The sequence below is a fragment of the Canis lupus genome, chromosome 6, assembly GCF_011100685.1.
Source record: "Canis lupus familiaris isolate Mischka breed German Shepherd chromosome 6, alternate assembly UU_Cfam_GSD_1.0, whole genome shotgun sequence".
Lineage (NCBI taxonomy): Eukaryota > Metazoa > Chordata > Mammalia > Carnivora > Canidae > Canis > Canis lupus.
Window position 1 is genome coordinate 58,482,530 of NC_049227.1, and position 16,514 is coordinate 58,499,043.

The 16,514-nt window shown below is 54.9% G+C and overlaps 1 protein-coding gene across 1 annotated transcript; it reads left to right on the top strand.

The window, feature by feature from the left end:
• Positions 1–2,558: 2,558 nt before the first annotated feature.
• On the top strand, positions 2,559–8,402 carry BARHL2 (BarH like homeobox 2). Its single transcript, XM_038538911.1, has 3 exons — positions 2,559–3,473; positions 5,378–5,603; positions 7,367–8,402. The coding sequence occupies exons 1-3, from the start codon at positions 2,816–2,818 to the stop codon at positions 7,677–7,679; spliced, it is 1,197 nt and encodes a 398-aa protein (XP_038394839.1). The 5' UTR covers positions 2,559–2,815; the 3' UTR covers positions 7,680–8,402.
• The last annotated feature ends 8,112 nt before the right edge of the window (positions 8,403–16,514 follow it).

The following is a 16,514-nucleotide window of genomic DNA, read 5'->3' on the forward strand; positions in this document are numbered from 1 at the left end:
ACACCCGCCGGCTGGCAGGCCGAGGCCCGGTTGGCAGGCTCCCAGGAGGGTCCGGCCGCTGAGCAGTTGGCGCTCCGAAGGCGGCCGAGGCAAGCCCTCTCCAGGCAGCAGCCAGGCCCCCGCGCGCTCCCCAGGGGCTCCCCGCGCGCCCTCCCGCCCGCTCGGGCCTTGGCCTGCGGCTCGCCCCGCGTCCCCGCCTCGGCGCACCGAAGCCGGCTCCTCCGCCAAACTCCCCTCGCCTGATGAGAAAAGCGGGAGCCGCCCGGATCTACACCTCCTCGCCTCGGTCTCTCCTCCTTGCAGTTCTCCTCGGAGACAGCCCCGTAGACAAACGGCACAACGATAGGAAACCGCTCAACGCAGCGCTGAAATAGGGCTGTTTCTGGGTCAAGCCCTCGGCGATCCCTAGGAAAGCGCTGGAAGGTGCCCCTCCCACCTCCCACCTGCCTCCTCCCGGGCCCGGGGCTCACACGGATGCAGTTCCGACAGAAAGGCAGACTCTTGTCCCAGGAGGTCCTTCTTGCCCCCCCTGACACCACCCGGTCCCCCGTCCTCAACGGGGAGCAATCGGTTCCCCAGAAAGGGCCCTTCAGAACTGCAGCTAAACCCCAGACGTCGGCCCGGCCCTCAGAGACCTGGAAGGCCATTTTCTACCATCATTCTGCACCTAGTCACGGAAGCGATGCCAGCCACGCAGATTCATAGGGTTCTTAAAATGGTAATTTGGAGTAAAATGTAACTCAAAGAACTTTGAATCATTCATTAGCACCTTATAATTACTCTGCTAATTAGGTTGACACGGCACTTAATCAGGAGTAATACGCCGTCTTGTCACTGGCACTTCCCATTACTCTGACATTCAGCAAGAGACAGGTTGGAGACGTCCTAGAGAAAATAATGTAAGTTGATACCCTCCGACGAGGCGTCACAGTCATGCCACGCTCCAGGTCCCAAGTGGATCCACAGTGACTGTTTCCTTTCCAAATGTGCGGCCGGATTTGGGGGGTGGGGAGGGGAGAGAGAGAGGGGGAGAGAGAGAGAGAGAGAGAGGGAGAGAGGGACGGAGACAGAGAGAGGGAGAGGGAGGGAGAGGGAGGGAGGGAGGGAGGGAGGACTGGCTGGTGTCGAGGCGCAGTGCGCGCTGCGGCCCCGCCACCGGGGGTCCCGAGCCCCGCGCCCGCCCGACGGCGCCGCGCACCACCGCCGCCCTCGCCGCTGGAGAAGGCCTCGGGGCATCGGTTACCCCGCTCGGGAGAACGTGCGCGGCCAGGCGTTTCTCGCAGCCCGGGCCCTGACTGGGGACCCGACTGCGTCGGCGGCTTTGAGCCGCAGGCCCCTTCCCCCCACCGCGCTTCCCGAGGGGGCCGGGTGGATGCGCTCAGGGCCCCGCCGCCTAGGCTCTTTGGGGGAGAAACCCGAGCTGGGGGTCCGCGCCCCCTCCCCGAGGTCCGGCTGCTGGAGTTGCACTCTTTCCCGCGGACTCCTTCAGGGATCCCCTTCCCGCGCCCTCCGCGTCCTTGGCCCGTGCGAGCGCGCGGCTGGGGCTGCTGCGAGGGCGGCGGCGCTGGAGTCTCCAGGTGGGCCCGCACGCCCCTCTCCCTTCCTGCCCCCCCCCCCCCCCCCCCGCCGACGGCTTGAAGAAAGCGGACACACCTTTGCTTGGGGGATGTTTCGTTTTTAATCCCGCCCGGCGGCCCCCCCAGTCCACCTCTGCTCGCCGCGCCCCTCTGCCTGCCCTCCCGCGTGATTGTGGACACCGGCGTCACCCGAGGACTAGGTGTTCGGCTTTGGGCTGCGCGCGGCGGGTCGAGCAGGTTCTCAAAAGAGCAGCGGGGCCCGGGCCGCGCTCGCTGACGGGCTCGCGACTCGCGCGCCCATTGGCTCCCGGCACGTCGGCGTCGCTCGCTCGCGCGGGCGCGGCCAATGGGAGCGCGGGGCCCGGCGCGCGGCCTCGGTGGCGGGGGCGCGGGCCCCGCGCGGCGCGGCGAGCGGCGGGCGGCGAGCGGCGGCAGTGGCCGTGACGTCACGCGAGGGGGTCGGCGCCGCCCGCTCCAGCCGGATTACAAGCGAACGCGCCCGGCGGCGGCCGGAGTCGCTCGGCGCCGCGTCTCCGCCGCCTCCTCCGCCTGCGCCCGCTGCTCCTCGTCCTCCTCTTCCTCTCCGTGTCGCGCCGCCGCGGCCGCCGCGGCCGCTGTCTGCTCCACAACTTTGCGAGAAAGTTCAGAAACTCGGCTCCGGGGCGGCCCGAGTGGCGCGCGGCAGCCGCCGCGGGGAGCGACCCGGGAGCTCCGAGGGCGCGCGACCGCCCGGGCCCCGCGGGCGCGACACCTGCCGGGTCCGCCGCCGCCGCTGCCGCCCGGTGCCAGGCTGTGGGCAGACCCAGGCGGCGGCGGCGGCGGCGGGGTCGCCTCCCGCAGCCGGCGTCCTCGCCCGGGCCCCCCGCGCCGCCCCCGCCGCCCCACGTGCGCGGCCGTTCCTGGAGCGCAGGCTCCGCCGTCCGCCCGCAACAATTTTTGTAACTTTCCCCCCTCTTTCTCCCTTTCCCACCCCCCCTTCTCCCCACCCCTACTTTATGAATAAGGAAAACAAAAAAGTGTCCAAAGTGTCCACCGATTGCCACTTCCCGGTTATCCTTCCTTCCCTCCCCGCCCCGCTTTTCTTTTCCTTCTTCCTTTCTTTTTCTTTCTTTCTTTCTTTCTTTTTTTGGAAGCCGCGACAACCTTGTTGAGTGTTTATCTTGTTTTACGATCGATAGCTTCCTCGGCTCGGTCGGGGCGGCTGCTGAGCGGCGGAGCGGCGCGGACCTCATGTAGAAATGACAACAATGGAAGGGGCCAGCGGGTCGAGTTTTGGAATAGACACGATCTTGTCCAGTGCCAGTTCGGGCAGCCCCGGCATGATGAACGGAGATTTCCGCCCGCTCGGCGAGGCCAGGACCGCGGATTTTAGGAGTCAGGCCACTCCGTCCCCCTGCTCGGAGATTGATACAGTAGGAACGGCGCCTTCTTCTCCCATCTCGGTCACCATGGAGCCCCCGGAGCCGCACCTGGTGGCGGAAGGGCCCCCGCACCACCACCACCTGCACCACGGCCAGCCGCCGCCGCCCGCCGCGGCCCCCGCGCAAAGTTTGCAGCCTTCCCCGCAGCAGCAGCCGCCGCCGCCGCCGCCGCCGCCGCCGCCCCAGCAGCCGCCGCCCCAGCAGCCGCCGCCGCCGCCACCGGCCCAGCAGCTGGGCTCGGCCGCCTCGGCCCCCAGGACTTCCACCTCTTCTTTTTTAATTAAGGACATCTTGGGCGACAGCAAACCCCTGGCGGCGTGTGCGCCCTACAGCACCAGCGTGTCCTCGCCCCACCACACCCCGAAGCAGGAGAGCAACGCCGCGCACGAGAGCTTCAGGCCGAAGCTCGAGCAGGAGGACGGCAAGACCAAGCTCGACAAGCGGGAAGACGCGCAGAGCGACCTCAAATGCCACGGTGAGTCGGCCGCCCGCGCCATCCGGCCGCCTCCCGTCGTCGGGTTCCCGGCGGCCCCGGTCACGCTCGCGCCAGTCTCCGCTGCGGAGTTAGGCCGGGAGCCCCGGGCGCGGGCGCACCCCCGGGGAAGAGCAAGCGGGGGCGGGCGGGCCTGGGGCGCGGCGAGGACCGGTCCCGAGTCCGGCTTATTGTTACATCGGCCACCTCCCCACCTGCACCGCCATCCTGCCCCTTTCTTTGTTTTACTTAATTTTAATTTATTAGGAATAGGGCGGAGGCGGAGGGGACCCGACGGCGATACTTTCGTTGATAAAAGGGAAGGGCTGGAGATTTTTCTAGCTGAGACCCGGGGGGTGGGGGGGGGTGGGAATGAGGGGAGGTGGGGGAGAGAAGCGGGCTCCGCCAGCGTGGTGTCTAGGGGTGTGTTCACAACGTGGCGTTTATTCTTTAATGCAAATTATTTCAGTCCCCCCACCCCCCCTCCCACCCCACCACACACACCGCTTATTCCAACACCATCACAGGAATTATCAGATTTAATGAGGGGAAAAAATGGCGAGTTGATTAACAAAGCAACTTTTTAAAAATTAGGTTGTGATTCATATAGGAAGGCCCGATAGTAAAAATTTACCATCGGTCTTTCGGTTTTTAAAACACCCTTCTTAGTCCACTCCACGGCCCCAGCTGAATATCTGTGTTTCAGCAAGATTTTGTCTCCCTGCGAGTAACTGGGAAATAGCACTTATGAGAAAGTACGATTCTATGGAATTGGGTTTATTTATTTTTGGAAAATCGGAAGATAGCAGGAGAAACTGTGCTTCAGCTCCCTTTTTCCATTTTCCCCTCAGACGATTTCATAACGAAGTGTTCTGGTCTGTGCACGATAAAAGAGTTTTGACATACCAGGAGAATTCCTTTTTTTCCTTTACTCAGAAGTTTATTACTGTGATTAGTATTAACCTTTGCCATCTCTGGGAAAGATGTGTGCTCACTATCTGGAAGGTAGGATGTTGGCTCCTCATTTTACTATTATAACATTAGCATAATAGTGCCCAAAACAGATGTACAGTCTGGTCTGGCGATTTTTTGTGCACCAACCTCCCCAGTGGGTCAATTAGAGAGATTATTGTTCTTCCTGCAGGGAAGATCAAGGAGCGCAGCAAAAACGGGTACAAACAGAGAGGGATTGACATATCGATTTCCCAGCATTTCAGTAAAAAACCAAAGTTGACAAATAGAATCCGGAAATCTCTGGGCTGTCACCTGGATGGGCTCAGTGATTTTGAGCTCTACTTGGTGTCTGGGTGACATATTCCTTCTGAAGCTTTAAAAGACTTGACGCGAGCAACTGCAGGGAACTTGATTTCAACATTTCCCAAGTGCATCTGAAAAGGGAAAACAAACGCCTGTAACTTTTAGTAAACAGAAAAAGTGAAGTGAAAAAGGGGCCCCCTCCTCAAAAACAAAACAAAACAAAACAAAAAGCCCAGAGTAGAAAGATTTTTGGGAAAGTACCAAGCAGAAAAAAAAAAAAAAAAAAAAGAAATCCTAGTGAAAACAGTAAAGGAATGGGACGGGATTCCCCCCCAACCCTGTGAAGCAAACAGTAACAAAAGAACCCTATATCGTAAAATATTTTTTTTTCTTTTTAACTTCCAAAGATGAAAAGATCGGACAACCTTTTAGAACCCTTTTAGGAGCTCTGCACGAAGTTCCAGACTCCTAGGCCAAAAATTGGTCCTCTTCCTCCATATTGGCTAAGGTCCAAGTATGTGTGTGATGAGGGTAGCGGAGTATCGTCCCCCGAGACCAGCAGCTTGCTCGGGAACGTGGAAGTGTGTGCCAGGAGGACACGCCACCCTTCCTATTCCAGACTACCTTACCGCTGTGCGTTTCTACCATAGGAACAAAGGAGGAGGGAGACCGGGAGATTACAAGTAGCCGAGAGAGTCCCCCTGTGAGAGCCAAAAAGCCTCGCAAAGCCAGGACAGCTTTCTCCGATCACCAACTCAATCAGCTGGAGCGTAGCTTTGAGCGGCAGAAGTATCTGAGTGTGCAGGACCGCATGGACCTTGCAGCTGCGCTCAACCTCACGGACACCCAAGTCAAGACTTGGTACCAGAACCGAAGGTAAGAGATTCTGTGTGGGGGGAGCAAAGGCATCTGGCCTTCAGGTCATGACCACTGAGCCAATCTTCTTCCCTACTGGCCCCGAGACTTCAGGGACTCAGAGGCATCAGAGTGGGCCCCTGGGGGCTTTCCGGCTGGAGCAGGGATTAACCACACCCCCAAGGTGAGAGGGACTGATAGGCAGCTGGAGTCTGGAACATTTTGCACTTCTGAAGGTTCTTAGCATATGCTACTTTCCCTCTCAAACCGGAGTGGCTGGAATTTACCCCCTACCCCCCTCCCACTTTGCCCCCCAAATCGATCAAGCCACACCTTCTCAAATTGAGACATCGGTGCAGCTGACACTCCAGGGTCGTAGAGCCTGTGCCAGTGCGTCCTTTGGGCCTGCCCCGGCTGGTTCCGAATGTCTACAGCTGGCCAGACAGCCTGGCTATTTTGATCCAGGAGGAGCTGTCCCACTAACCTCAGTTTAAGTGTCCTTGCCTTGGCTGAGGATGCCAGTCAGCCAGTCATCCAGGCTGAGGGTCTGTCCCCTATATTTGTCACCTCAGAGCCTGCCAGGAACCGCTGCCTACATTGAAAGGAAATTCGGGAAGGGGCTGGCGCACTTGGCAGGCCCCTGAACTATAGAGCGGACCCAGGCAACCAGAGGCCGAAGTTGTGTTGTGTTTCCAAGCCTGGCAGTAGATACCCTTGTCTCAATTTTTTTTCCTCCCCCTCCTTTTCTCTCATTTGTCTTCTAATCGTCCATAAGTGCGGTTGGAAATGCCCATCCAGTTGTCATCTTTACCATAATTTTCTGTCTCATTACATACGGTTTCAGCCACCCTAATTCTGTCGGAAAACATTAGTGTCATTTGTAGCCAATTTAAAATGGGCGACATGTTTATTAATTTGGCTGAAGCTGCCGGGTACGGACGGCCCACCAGCCCTCAGTTCCTTCATGGGGCGTTTGAGCAAAGGCCTGCTCGCCTCTTCTTCCTAGCGGGGTACCGTGGGGAAGGGAGGAGACGCAGAAAACCTGATGGCAGGTTTGAATTGTGACTCTTTCCCAAAGGAGAAAATACCTTGAGATGCAGTTTTCCCCTCCTGAAACGGCCCGAGGCGCTGTCACCCTGGGAGAGCCCTCCCTCAGACGAAGTCCATTTTGAAACCTTGGTGCCTTCCTTGTCCCCAACCCCCTGCCCGCCGCAAGGCCCCCGTCAGGATGAGGAGAGAGACGTGCCTCCACAGTGCTGGGGACTGAGAGGGACAGGGTCGGAGGCCCAGGAGTCTCTGTGTCCCTTTGTTTATGGTTTCTTCTCCCTCGGCTAGGAGGAGAGGGGGAGGGGCAGGGAGTGGACACTCGGGATTGTGGGGGCCACTTGGGGAAAGGCCTTAGGGGAGGGGGGAGAGGACCGCCTGTAGAAAGACTGGTCTCTCGGTTGGCCTTCAGGAAAGTTCCAGGAAGTGGCCCAATTATAAGGGGGCGACAGCAGAGCCCAGGGTCAGGAAGAGGCAGCAAAGCTCATAGAATTTTACTTGCAAGCGTCTCAGACGTTAAGGGTAGAATTTATGAAATTGATTTGAATTTGGGTCATTCTGTGAGAAAGAGGGTGGGGAGGGGGCCTGGGAGATGTGGTTCATTCCCGGGCCTCAGAGCTCTCCAAGTCTTCCTGTCCCCCGGAAAGTGAAAGAGAAGCCAGGAGAGGGCGAGAGCAGGGGCCTCGGTGCGTGGACCGGGCCCACAGCCGCAGGGTGCGTGCACACCCGCTTTTTTGCAGGACCAAGTGGAAGCGGCAGACCGCGGTGGGCCTGGAGCTGCTGGCCGAGGCGGGGAACTACTCGGCGCTGCAGAGGATGTTTCCGTCGCCTTATTTCTACCACCCAAGCCTGCTGGGCAGCATGGACAGCACTACGGCCGCCGCGGCTGCCGCAGCCATGTACAGCAGCATGTACCGGACTCCTCCCGCGCCCCATCCCCAGCTGCAGCGGCCCCTGGTCCCCCGCGTGCTCATCCACGGCCTGGGGCCCGGGGGCCAGCCGGCCCTCAATCCCTTGTCCAACCCCATCCCAGGCACCCCGCACCCCCGGTGAAGAACGAACCACTGGCAGCGCTGCAGTCCCTTCCCCGAGTCCCCTCCCTGACCGGACAGCTGCCCCTCCTCTCCCGGCTCCAGGCTGCGGGGCCTCTCTCGGGAGTGACCCCCGGGAAGCAGAGAAGTCAGAGAAGAAGCCGCTCAGCAATGGGGGGGGGGCCCCCAAAGAGGAGCCAGCCCTCCGCTCTCTATCTCCCCACCCCCAGAAACAGGGCTGGAAAGCTCCCCACAGCAGTGTGACTGGCGAAAACGCTGACCCCACACAAAGTGCGACCAGTAAGTGAAAACATCAACAAAAACAAAACCTCAAGTTCTTTTTAGAAATGACTTTAGGGACAAGCAGGAGGGAGGGAGGGGGGAGGGGCAAGGAGGGAGGAATGAAGGGCACGGAGAGGAAGCCGTAGAGGCGGAGAGCATTGTAGATGGACAGACAGCCTCAGATTCCGAGGCACCGGGCGTTGCTGTGGACATTCCGTCTGCCCCAGAGAAAAGAGGAGGGTAACTGAGAACTTTGCACTGATTTCTCATGACCTTTTTTCTTTTGGAAAAGTGGCATGCTCCATAATATTAAAAAAAAATGTACATTTGAAAGACTGAGTGATAAGTGATATATCATATTTATTATATGTTGTCCAAAAAAGAGTCACTTATATACGTTAGTAAAACATGATTTTTCTTTTCATGTCTTTTTGATTCAGTAAAATAAATGCTTAGACAAAAATATAGATTTTTTTGTGATTGAAAATTACAAAAAATAAAGTTTATCTTTTTTTAACAAGCGATGAAATTCAAGGGAGCTGATTTTACTAAAGCAGAATGTCCTATGATGAAATGCCTGACTTGGTTTAGGGGGAAAAAAAATCCCTCCCATAATATTAGGAATTTACAAGATCTGTAAAGACTTTGGCTTGACTTATATAAAAACAGCTCCAGTTTTCATGCTGGCCTCTTCCGAGCCGTTATTTGATGTGTGAATTCCTTTCTTTTTAAGTGGATGATTTCAGAGCAGCCTGCAAGGCCAGGGGGGGAAATGTCTCTGCTCTAGGCTGTTGGTGCTGGCTAAATGGGCGGCCAACTTTCCCCGCTCCCGGCTTGCCTGGCAGCCCCAGCTAAACTGGGTCTGTCTGCCCCTCCTCCTCCTAGCGCTCTTCCCCGGGGCAGTGAGGGTCCCCAGCGCCGGGCAGCGGGCGGGTGGACGCTCCTCGGGCCTCGCAGCTGTTCTGCAGCCCGCAGCCCGGCGCCCACGCGGCGGGACAGCCTGCGAGCGGGCGGCTGCAGGGAGCGCAATTAGGACGCCCGGGGGACTCGACGAGGGCCGGCTAACGAACCCTCATCGCGTCTTTGATCCTTGCCTTCGCGTTCCCCAGCGGGCATCCAGCCCCCAGCCCTGGCCCAGCCTCCTGTCCTAGTGAGTTCGTTGTGCTGGGATGCCTTGGAGCAGGAATCTAAGTCTGGCCACGACAGGCGTGCCAAGCTTTTTATCAGTGTCCTTGTATGGGTTGGGACCACAAAATGAAAGGCCCTGCCCAGAGGGTGGAGGAGGTCCGCTGCCTGCTGTTAGGAGTGTGTGTGAATGGGTGTGTAAATACTGGTAGCACCTCTGCTAGGGCTGCAGGTGTACCCCCACCAGACTAGGCTCAGCATTCAAGACTATACAAGGGAACAACGGATCAGGGGTTCAGTTCTAGGGCTGCTTCCCCCTCCTCCAGCCCCAGGGTCATTTCCCGAAGGGCCAGGGTCAGATCCCCATCTGGGTAGTCCCACGTCTCTAGTCCCATTCCTGCCCTGGTACAGTGTCAAAGGGGTAAGACAGCTAAAACACATTCAGACCCATCCTCCAACTTCCTCTCATGTTGAACCTTAGTAGAGTTAAAAACATTTTTTAAAAAGTGGAGTGCTGTGGGAATGTGTATTGGGGAGGGGTGGGAAGGAAGAAGGGAAGAAGGAGGTGAAATCCAGGAGGAAATTGCCTCCGGCGCCTTGATCAGACCTTGGCTAATTAGGGAGTGGTTTGCAGATTTCTATCTAGCTCATCAATTTGCTTTAAAAGTGGTCTTGGTCTTGTTTGATTCTGACAAAAGGGTCTTGGATTGGCCCTTCTCGTTTTCTTCCTGCTGAGCCGGGGCAAACTCGGATAGCTGGGTTGGACTGGAAGCTGGCAATGCGGTGTCCAGTGGGGGGGGATGCTCAATGCCTGGGGACTCTAGCAGACTCACCGTGTTCCATCTTAGCTGCTGCTGGGTTTTACAGTCAAGTTTAAGTAGTTCAGAAATGCTCTGCCTGGACCCAAGAAGGCCCTCTTGAAGGCTGGGGTGGAGGTGGGGGGCACTACAGCTTTTGTCTGCACTTGTCCCAGGGCCAGTCAGCTTTGGGCCCCAGAGAAACCTGGGAAGTTACTGGAGTTCACTCATCACACATTCCCTATGAAGAATGACCTCAGGTCCAGTTGGGAAAAACACATAAACAAACCTACAAATACAAACAAGGCCACAGCACCCATCGGCTACCAATAGCCAGCCAGCAGCTCACCAGCCACGCTGCGGAGGAGCCTGCCTGCTGCCCCTTCATTCTCAGGGCTGAACTTGGACCCCAGAGGTGGACAATGCAGGGGGAAGCACTGTTACAGAGACCAAGTTTTCTTAATTAGCCTTATATCCCACTGTTGTTAGCCATTACTCTGGATCCACCAGAGTCCTCCTAAATTTGCTTTTCCTCGAAGGCATGTTGTTTGTTTTTTTTTTTTTCAACCCCCTAAACTGGGCAGCTAAAAGTGTCAATTCCCCCTCTAAATGTGTTTCGGTTATTTCCTGTTGCATAGAAGTTGGCAAATTGGCTGTTGGGGGTGGGTGTTGTTTCAGGAAGAAAACTGAGTGCTGAAATTTCTTCTTTTCATTCTTTTCTTTCCGCTGAGGTACTGCAAAGGGCACTTCAGCAGGTGCCCTCCTATTCAAACGTCCCCAAACTACTACTTAAAAGTCAAATGCAAACACATCCCTTTCCTCAAAAGGGGTCCCTCTGTTCTTCTGTGCTGGCCCAACAAAGATGGGGGTTGGCTAAGAGATGAGGAGTGCAACCCTAGGTTTCCTGAAAAGCAAGGAACAAAGATAACAGGCAAAGGTCTTTTCTCATGGGAGATGTGGAATCAGTTGTGGAGGCCCAGAGGACAGCTGTCCCTAGGAGCTGTGCTCCTTTTCTTTTCCCCTAGTTTCACTTGGTGTTTGAAGGGCACTCCACGGTTAAACTTTATTTGGATCAGTCCTGCGATTAAGTTGGGGACTGGCAAAACAGGGACTTGGTGGTGGCACTCTTTGCTTCCTACAGAAACCCAGGAAAACGAACCCACAGTGACCCCCTTAGATTTGCCCACCCCAGTATCAGCTCTGGGACCCCAAGAAAGCTGACAGAAATCTGTAGTGCGTGTGAAGTGAAAAGTTGAGCCCCTGGCCAGCAGCCAGCCAGTTTAGTCCAAACCAGCAATTTTCAGTGAGTTGTGAAGTACCGATTGCAGCTTGTCTCTAGCCTCCAGCAAATATACCTACCACCTTGTATCAGTTTATTTTTGCTCCACCCCTTAAAATGAAAGCCCACGCGATGCCAAATTAGACAGCGGATTTCCTCTGTTGCAAATAAAACCCACTTACCCTCAAACCAAGACTTCCCTCCTCCTCTCTCCCTGCCATCTGACTCCTGCCTAGGCAGTCCTTCCCCAGGAGTCTGCCGAATCCCACCTCCCCTCTTTAAACGGGTGGCTTGTGAGTAGTTTGTTTTGTTACATTTTTAACTTTCTAAAAATATTTGGAAAAGCTCTCCCCAGGGCTAGGGAAACTTTAGTTCCCGTTAAGACACGTGGTTACAAAAATATACTGGAAGGAGCTACTTGGTTTTCTAAAAAAGCCAGGCGCGGCTGGAAGCCAACATGCTTGGGAGGAGACCGACTCTTCAGTGATGGTGGGAATGGGCAAAGGCAGGGTGGAGACTCCAAGGGGCCCGATGTTCCCTTACAGCTCTGAATCCTTGATGAGGGGGGAGCTGGCTCTTCTCGCCTTGGCCGTTGGCTAGAGAGGTGTGGGCAGATGGATGAGCCGGGGGAGCTTTCCCAGGCTTTACCCCCAGGGACCCTGGAAAGGGCCTCTAGGCTCCTTGAGCCTCCCACTAGGTCTTTGGTCCCACTCTCTTGGCCGGTTCCCAGCCTGCCTCTCTACCGCCTACTTGCTTATTTCCTTAGAGTTGGGGCGCATGGCTAGGGCCCAGTGGCCCTCCCTTCTCCCTTCTTACTCTGGGTGGGCCGAACACCCCCAGGGCTGAGGAGGGGCGAGTGTGTAGGGTTGAGGGTGCGTGCTTTCGGAGAAAGGGAGGTGTCACTGGCCTCTTGCATTGGAAAAACAGGTCAGCTGCCTCGGGGCGATGCGGTGACCCAGAAGGGACTTTCTTCCTCCCCTCCTTCCGGCGGAATGTCGAAGGTCTTCGTGGGCCCGAGCGTGGCGGGGTGGACCGCCCGGGCCCGCGCCGCGCTCTCCCCAGCACCACAGACAGCTCCCGGGCGCGGCGGCGCGGAGCGCGGGCCCGGGGCTCCCTGCGAGGCCGGGGGCCGCCGGGGGCGCGCGGGGGAGGCCGGCGCCCGAGTACAAAGGGCCCTCCCCGCCCGCGCTTCCTCGTTAGCCCGAGTCCAGACAGGGTCACATCCCAGAAGGAAATCTTCAGATCAATAAAGTAATTCAAAACCCCCAAAGATCTCGGGGTAAGTCGTGCTCAGCGACAGGCCGACTCGGAGCCCTGCCTCTCTAGTAAGTTCTTAGTAGCAGCCGCCCGGGGAGGGGGGGGCCTCGGGCCCGCGGCTGCAGCGGGGTCGCCGGTGGAACCGCGCGAACGGCCCCTTCTGCTTCCCGGGCTCGCGCCGCGCGCTCCGCCGCACCAGCCGCCGCCGCGGCCGCCCGAGGCCCGGGAGGAGCGCCCCGAGGGGCCCGGCGGGCGGGAGGGGTGGAGGCCGGAGCCCGCCGCCGCTGCCGCCCCGGGCGCCTCCGCGGGAGCCCCGGCGGAGCAGGAGGCCCTTCCAGCGCGCGAGACGGAGCTCGATTTCCGAGAAGAGGGCTTTGTCACCGGGCGACGCCGACGGCTCCCCTCCCCTCTCCTCCGCTCCCCGCCCCCTCCGGCCGCCCGCCGGGCTCCGGGGTGCAGGGCCCTGGCCGCGGCGGGCCGCCCGCCTCCCGCTCCCGCTCCCGCTCCCGCTCCCGCTCCCGCTGCCCGCGCGTGGAGCCCAGGCTCGGGGCCGCCGCCGCGCTCGCGCTCCAAGCGGGGTCTCCCGCCGCGCGCGCCCCGGCCGGGCCTCCGCGCCCCTCCGCCCCGGGATGGCCCCGCGGCTCCGAGTCCCGCCGCGCGGTTAGGGACCGAGCTCCCGGGAGGAACGCGTGCGTCAGCGCAGGGACCCCGCGGAGCGCGGGCGGGAGTCCAGATGCTCTCACGACCCAGTGCCGGCTTGGGCTGGGCCTGCAGAGCAGGGCCCCCCTCTCCCATCTCCACGGGCTCGCCAGGGGACGTAAAGGCTTCTCCTTTTCCGATAACGATACTAAATCTTTGCCCAGGTGCGTGCTCCTATCTGCATCCCGCTTCCTGTCCCTCTCCCTTCAAAAGGCCTCGTGGCTGCAAGTGACTGCCTTCTGGAGGGAGGTTTTCCCCTTTGTTGATTACCCTCCCCTGCTCCATTTCAGTTGGAGGGATGGAAATGCTAAGTGGAATTTAGGAGCTGATAGAGACTTGCAGTGGCAGGGATGCTCTGCATTTTGTAGTTTCCGGCACCCCTGGGGAGCCCCCACAGCGTCTGGGGGTCGGAGGAAGAAGTGTTTCGGGGTGTGCATCTTTGCCTGAAATGGGAGGGAAAGTTTTCTATATAGAGCAATATGTATTTATAAGGCCGCCTTAGGAGAGAGGAATTAGGCATTGGTGGTACCTTGTTTCCTCACTCCTATGCTGCAACATGAGTGCTCCTCGTGAAAAACTACTCTACCTTCTGTCAACCTAAAAAAAAAAAAAAAAAAAAAAAAAGCCGAGGCAAGCTCACAATTGTCAAAAAGATTAGTTTGTTTGGGAGTAGCAGAGGAATTGCAATTTGGGACATGCTAACTGTAGCAAGCTACAGGCAAGTGTATTGAGGGTTTGAGGTAGGCCATATTTATGGGCAGAGAATGTAAAGAGGGGAGAACTCAGTTAGAATCTGTTAAAATAAAAAACAAACGGAGACCAGCTTTGAAAATTCCCTGAGCAGACAAAACCGGTCCAGTAATACAAATAAAGCTCAATTCAGCTTATTTTGTAAGATCAACCAGACCTGGGTCATTTCTTGTTCATGTCTCCGGAAGCCATAAGCAAAAATTTCCCAAGGTTGATATGAAGCAACTCCTGACCAGCTCCCTATCAACTTAAGAAAAATCCCAATATTATCAGTTTTCTATCAATCAGGAAATGGGCAATCAGTCTCTCAGGCCCCAAATTTTGTTTTCCTGAGCACACGTATGTGAGAGTTTACATTTTATATCCTCTGGTTCCATTTTAGATTGAAATTCTTTTACATTTCCCCCCTTTGACCAAGATCTTTCATAGAAAGCACCATTGATCAATTATGTCATTCAGGTGTTGCTTGTTAATTTCTGTCACAATTGTAGGTCTTTATAGGTGGATTGTTTGTGTGGCCTAGGAAGGTGAGAGGGATGGACCATCCTCGGGAGTCTTTTCCCCTCTAAAGCTGAGGAAGGCCATCCTCAGGGGTCTTGTCTCAGGGAGGAGGGAAATGATACGGAATTTCTTTTGGGCTCAACTGAACAAGAGGATTGAAAATGAAAAATCTGTTATGTCCCTCTGAGGTGGGCCATTTAGTTTCCATGGTCAGTTGAATTTCAGGAAAAGTCTTTGAAAGGAAAATAATTTTATTTTGTACCTACATTTGGGAAGAAGGCATTTGTTTACTAATGCAAAACAGGAAAAATTTAATTAGAAAGATCAAACTGAGGACCAATGGCCCAACGATAGCTATTGCTTGAAATACAACTCCCAGGGCGCCTGGGTGGCTCAGTCTAAGTGTCTGCCTTCACACTCCTGTCTTGATCCCAGAGTCCTAGGATGGAATCTGGCAACCCATCCTGCTCCCTGCTCAGTGGGGTGTCTCCTTCTCCTTCTTCCTCTGCCCCTCCCTGCACGTGTGTGCTCTCTCTCTCTCTCATTTTCTCTCTCAAATAAATAAAAAAATCTTTTTTTTTTAAAAGAAAAGAAATACACCTCAACCAGTTTCCCCGATTGTCTATGTTAAATAGATTGAAAATGTCCCAAGTTCTGGGAGGTTGGCCAATTTCTGCTAGAAGCTTGATATTGTCTTTTGTTATTTTTAGTTCTTGTGTTATTTTCCATGATTTATTGACATAAAAACAACATTCTTCTCCAAGTAAGGTGCAGGTGTCTCCCCCCCCCCCCCCCCCCCCCCCCCCCCCGTGGAGCAGTGAGGAGGTTCAGGGCTCTGTGGTTTTGTAGGATTACTCCTGCAAGGCTATCTATTTGTGTTTGTTGATTTTCAAAAGCTTGAACAGAAATATTGGAAATGGTAGACATGACTACAGAAGGACTGAATTGCTTTAAGGTTTGCTATTCCCAACTATGGAAAACAATCTGTGGTGAAAGCATGCCCCGAACCCTTTCTCTCTATCATAGGGTTACAGCTAGGCAGCCACCCAAAATTATAATGTTCCCAGTTCTGACATGTCCTTTTAAGTTAATAAGAGAAAGACCCCCAGAGTAATAGGTATATAAGTAGTAGAACGAAGAGTTTTTTCCAATTTTTGGCATTAGGGATAAGGGTAGTGATCCTACAACCTCCTTTCCAATTAAGGGGGAGTGTAGAGTAGAATATATGTTTCTTCCACATAAAAAGAAATACCCAGTGTTTTCTAAGAGTAAGGCATAGGTGGATTCCTTTGCCCAGATTCTTTTTCCTGGAATGAAAGAGGGAATTTCATGATAAAAAATATAATCCTTTATACAGAGCACGTGGTAATCTGGTTTATTAGCATAATGGGAATGGTTATATGGGCATCTTAAATTTTCATAGCAGTGGAAGAAAGTAAATTTGAAATAACAAGTGAACTGATCTATTATAAGTAAGGTTTTGGTGGAGGCCTGGAAGATATCTAGGGAAAAAGTAAGTTTCCACCATCATCAGATTTTTGGTCAATTCCCAATGACGTACCATTGAACAAGGACACATTAGCGTCCCATTTTCTGGTATTATTATGGTTTTCATTTCCTTACCATAGAGATATATTTAATGGAGGAGATGATATATAGACTTCTGGATTCCAAATAGGAAGTGAATTCATGTTCATTTGGATCAGATAAAATTCTATAGTCACAAATATTTAATGGTAGATATCCTAGAATTTTGCCATTTCTGTCACTGTTCTTGAAACATAAAGAAAAAGAAAAAATTGGGGTAAGAGTCCAGACCAGAGTGAGAGATAATCCTTTATGAGTGAGGGGCACCTAATGGAAAGTCATAGTATTTGATATCAGTCTTCTAGAAGGAAAGACATATGTGGCTTCAGAGTTGCCAAAGGAAAATCCTACATCTTTACCAGATTGGTTTTGTCATCCTTCTAAAGATAGTGGCCAGGCCACCAATTTAGATTCATCATGAGTAATATTTGCTCTGGCACAAATCCAAGAATCAGTCATTTTAGTAGAATCAGAGAGTTTTTGTAATGTGGGGATAAAAGGATGTGTTAAGCCTCAAGTAAAGGACAGTAGAAAAACTAAAGAAAGGACAATTAAGGGCCTGAATGACCTGATTTAACTA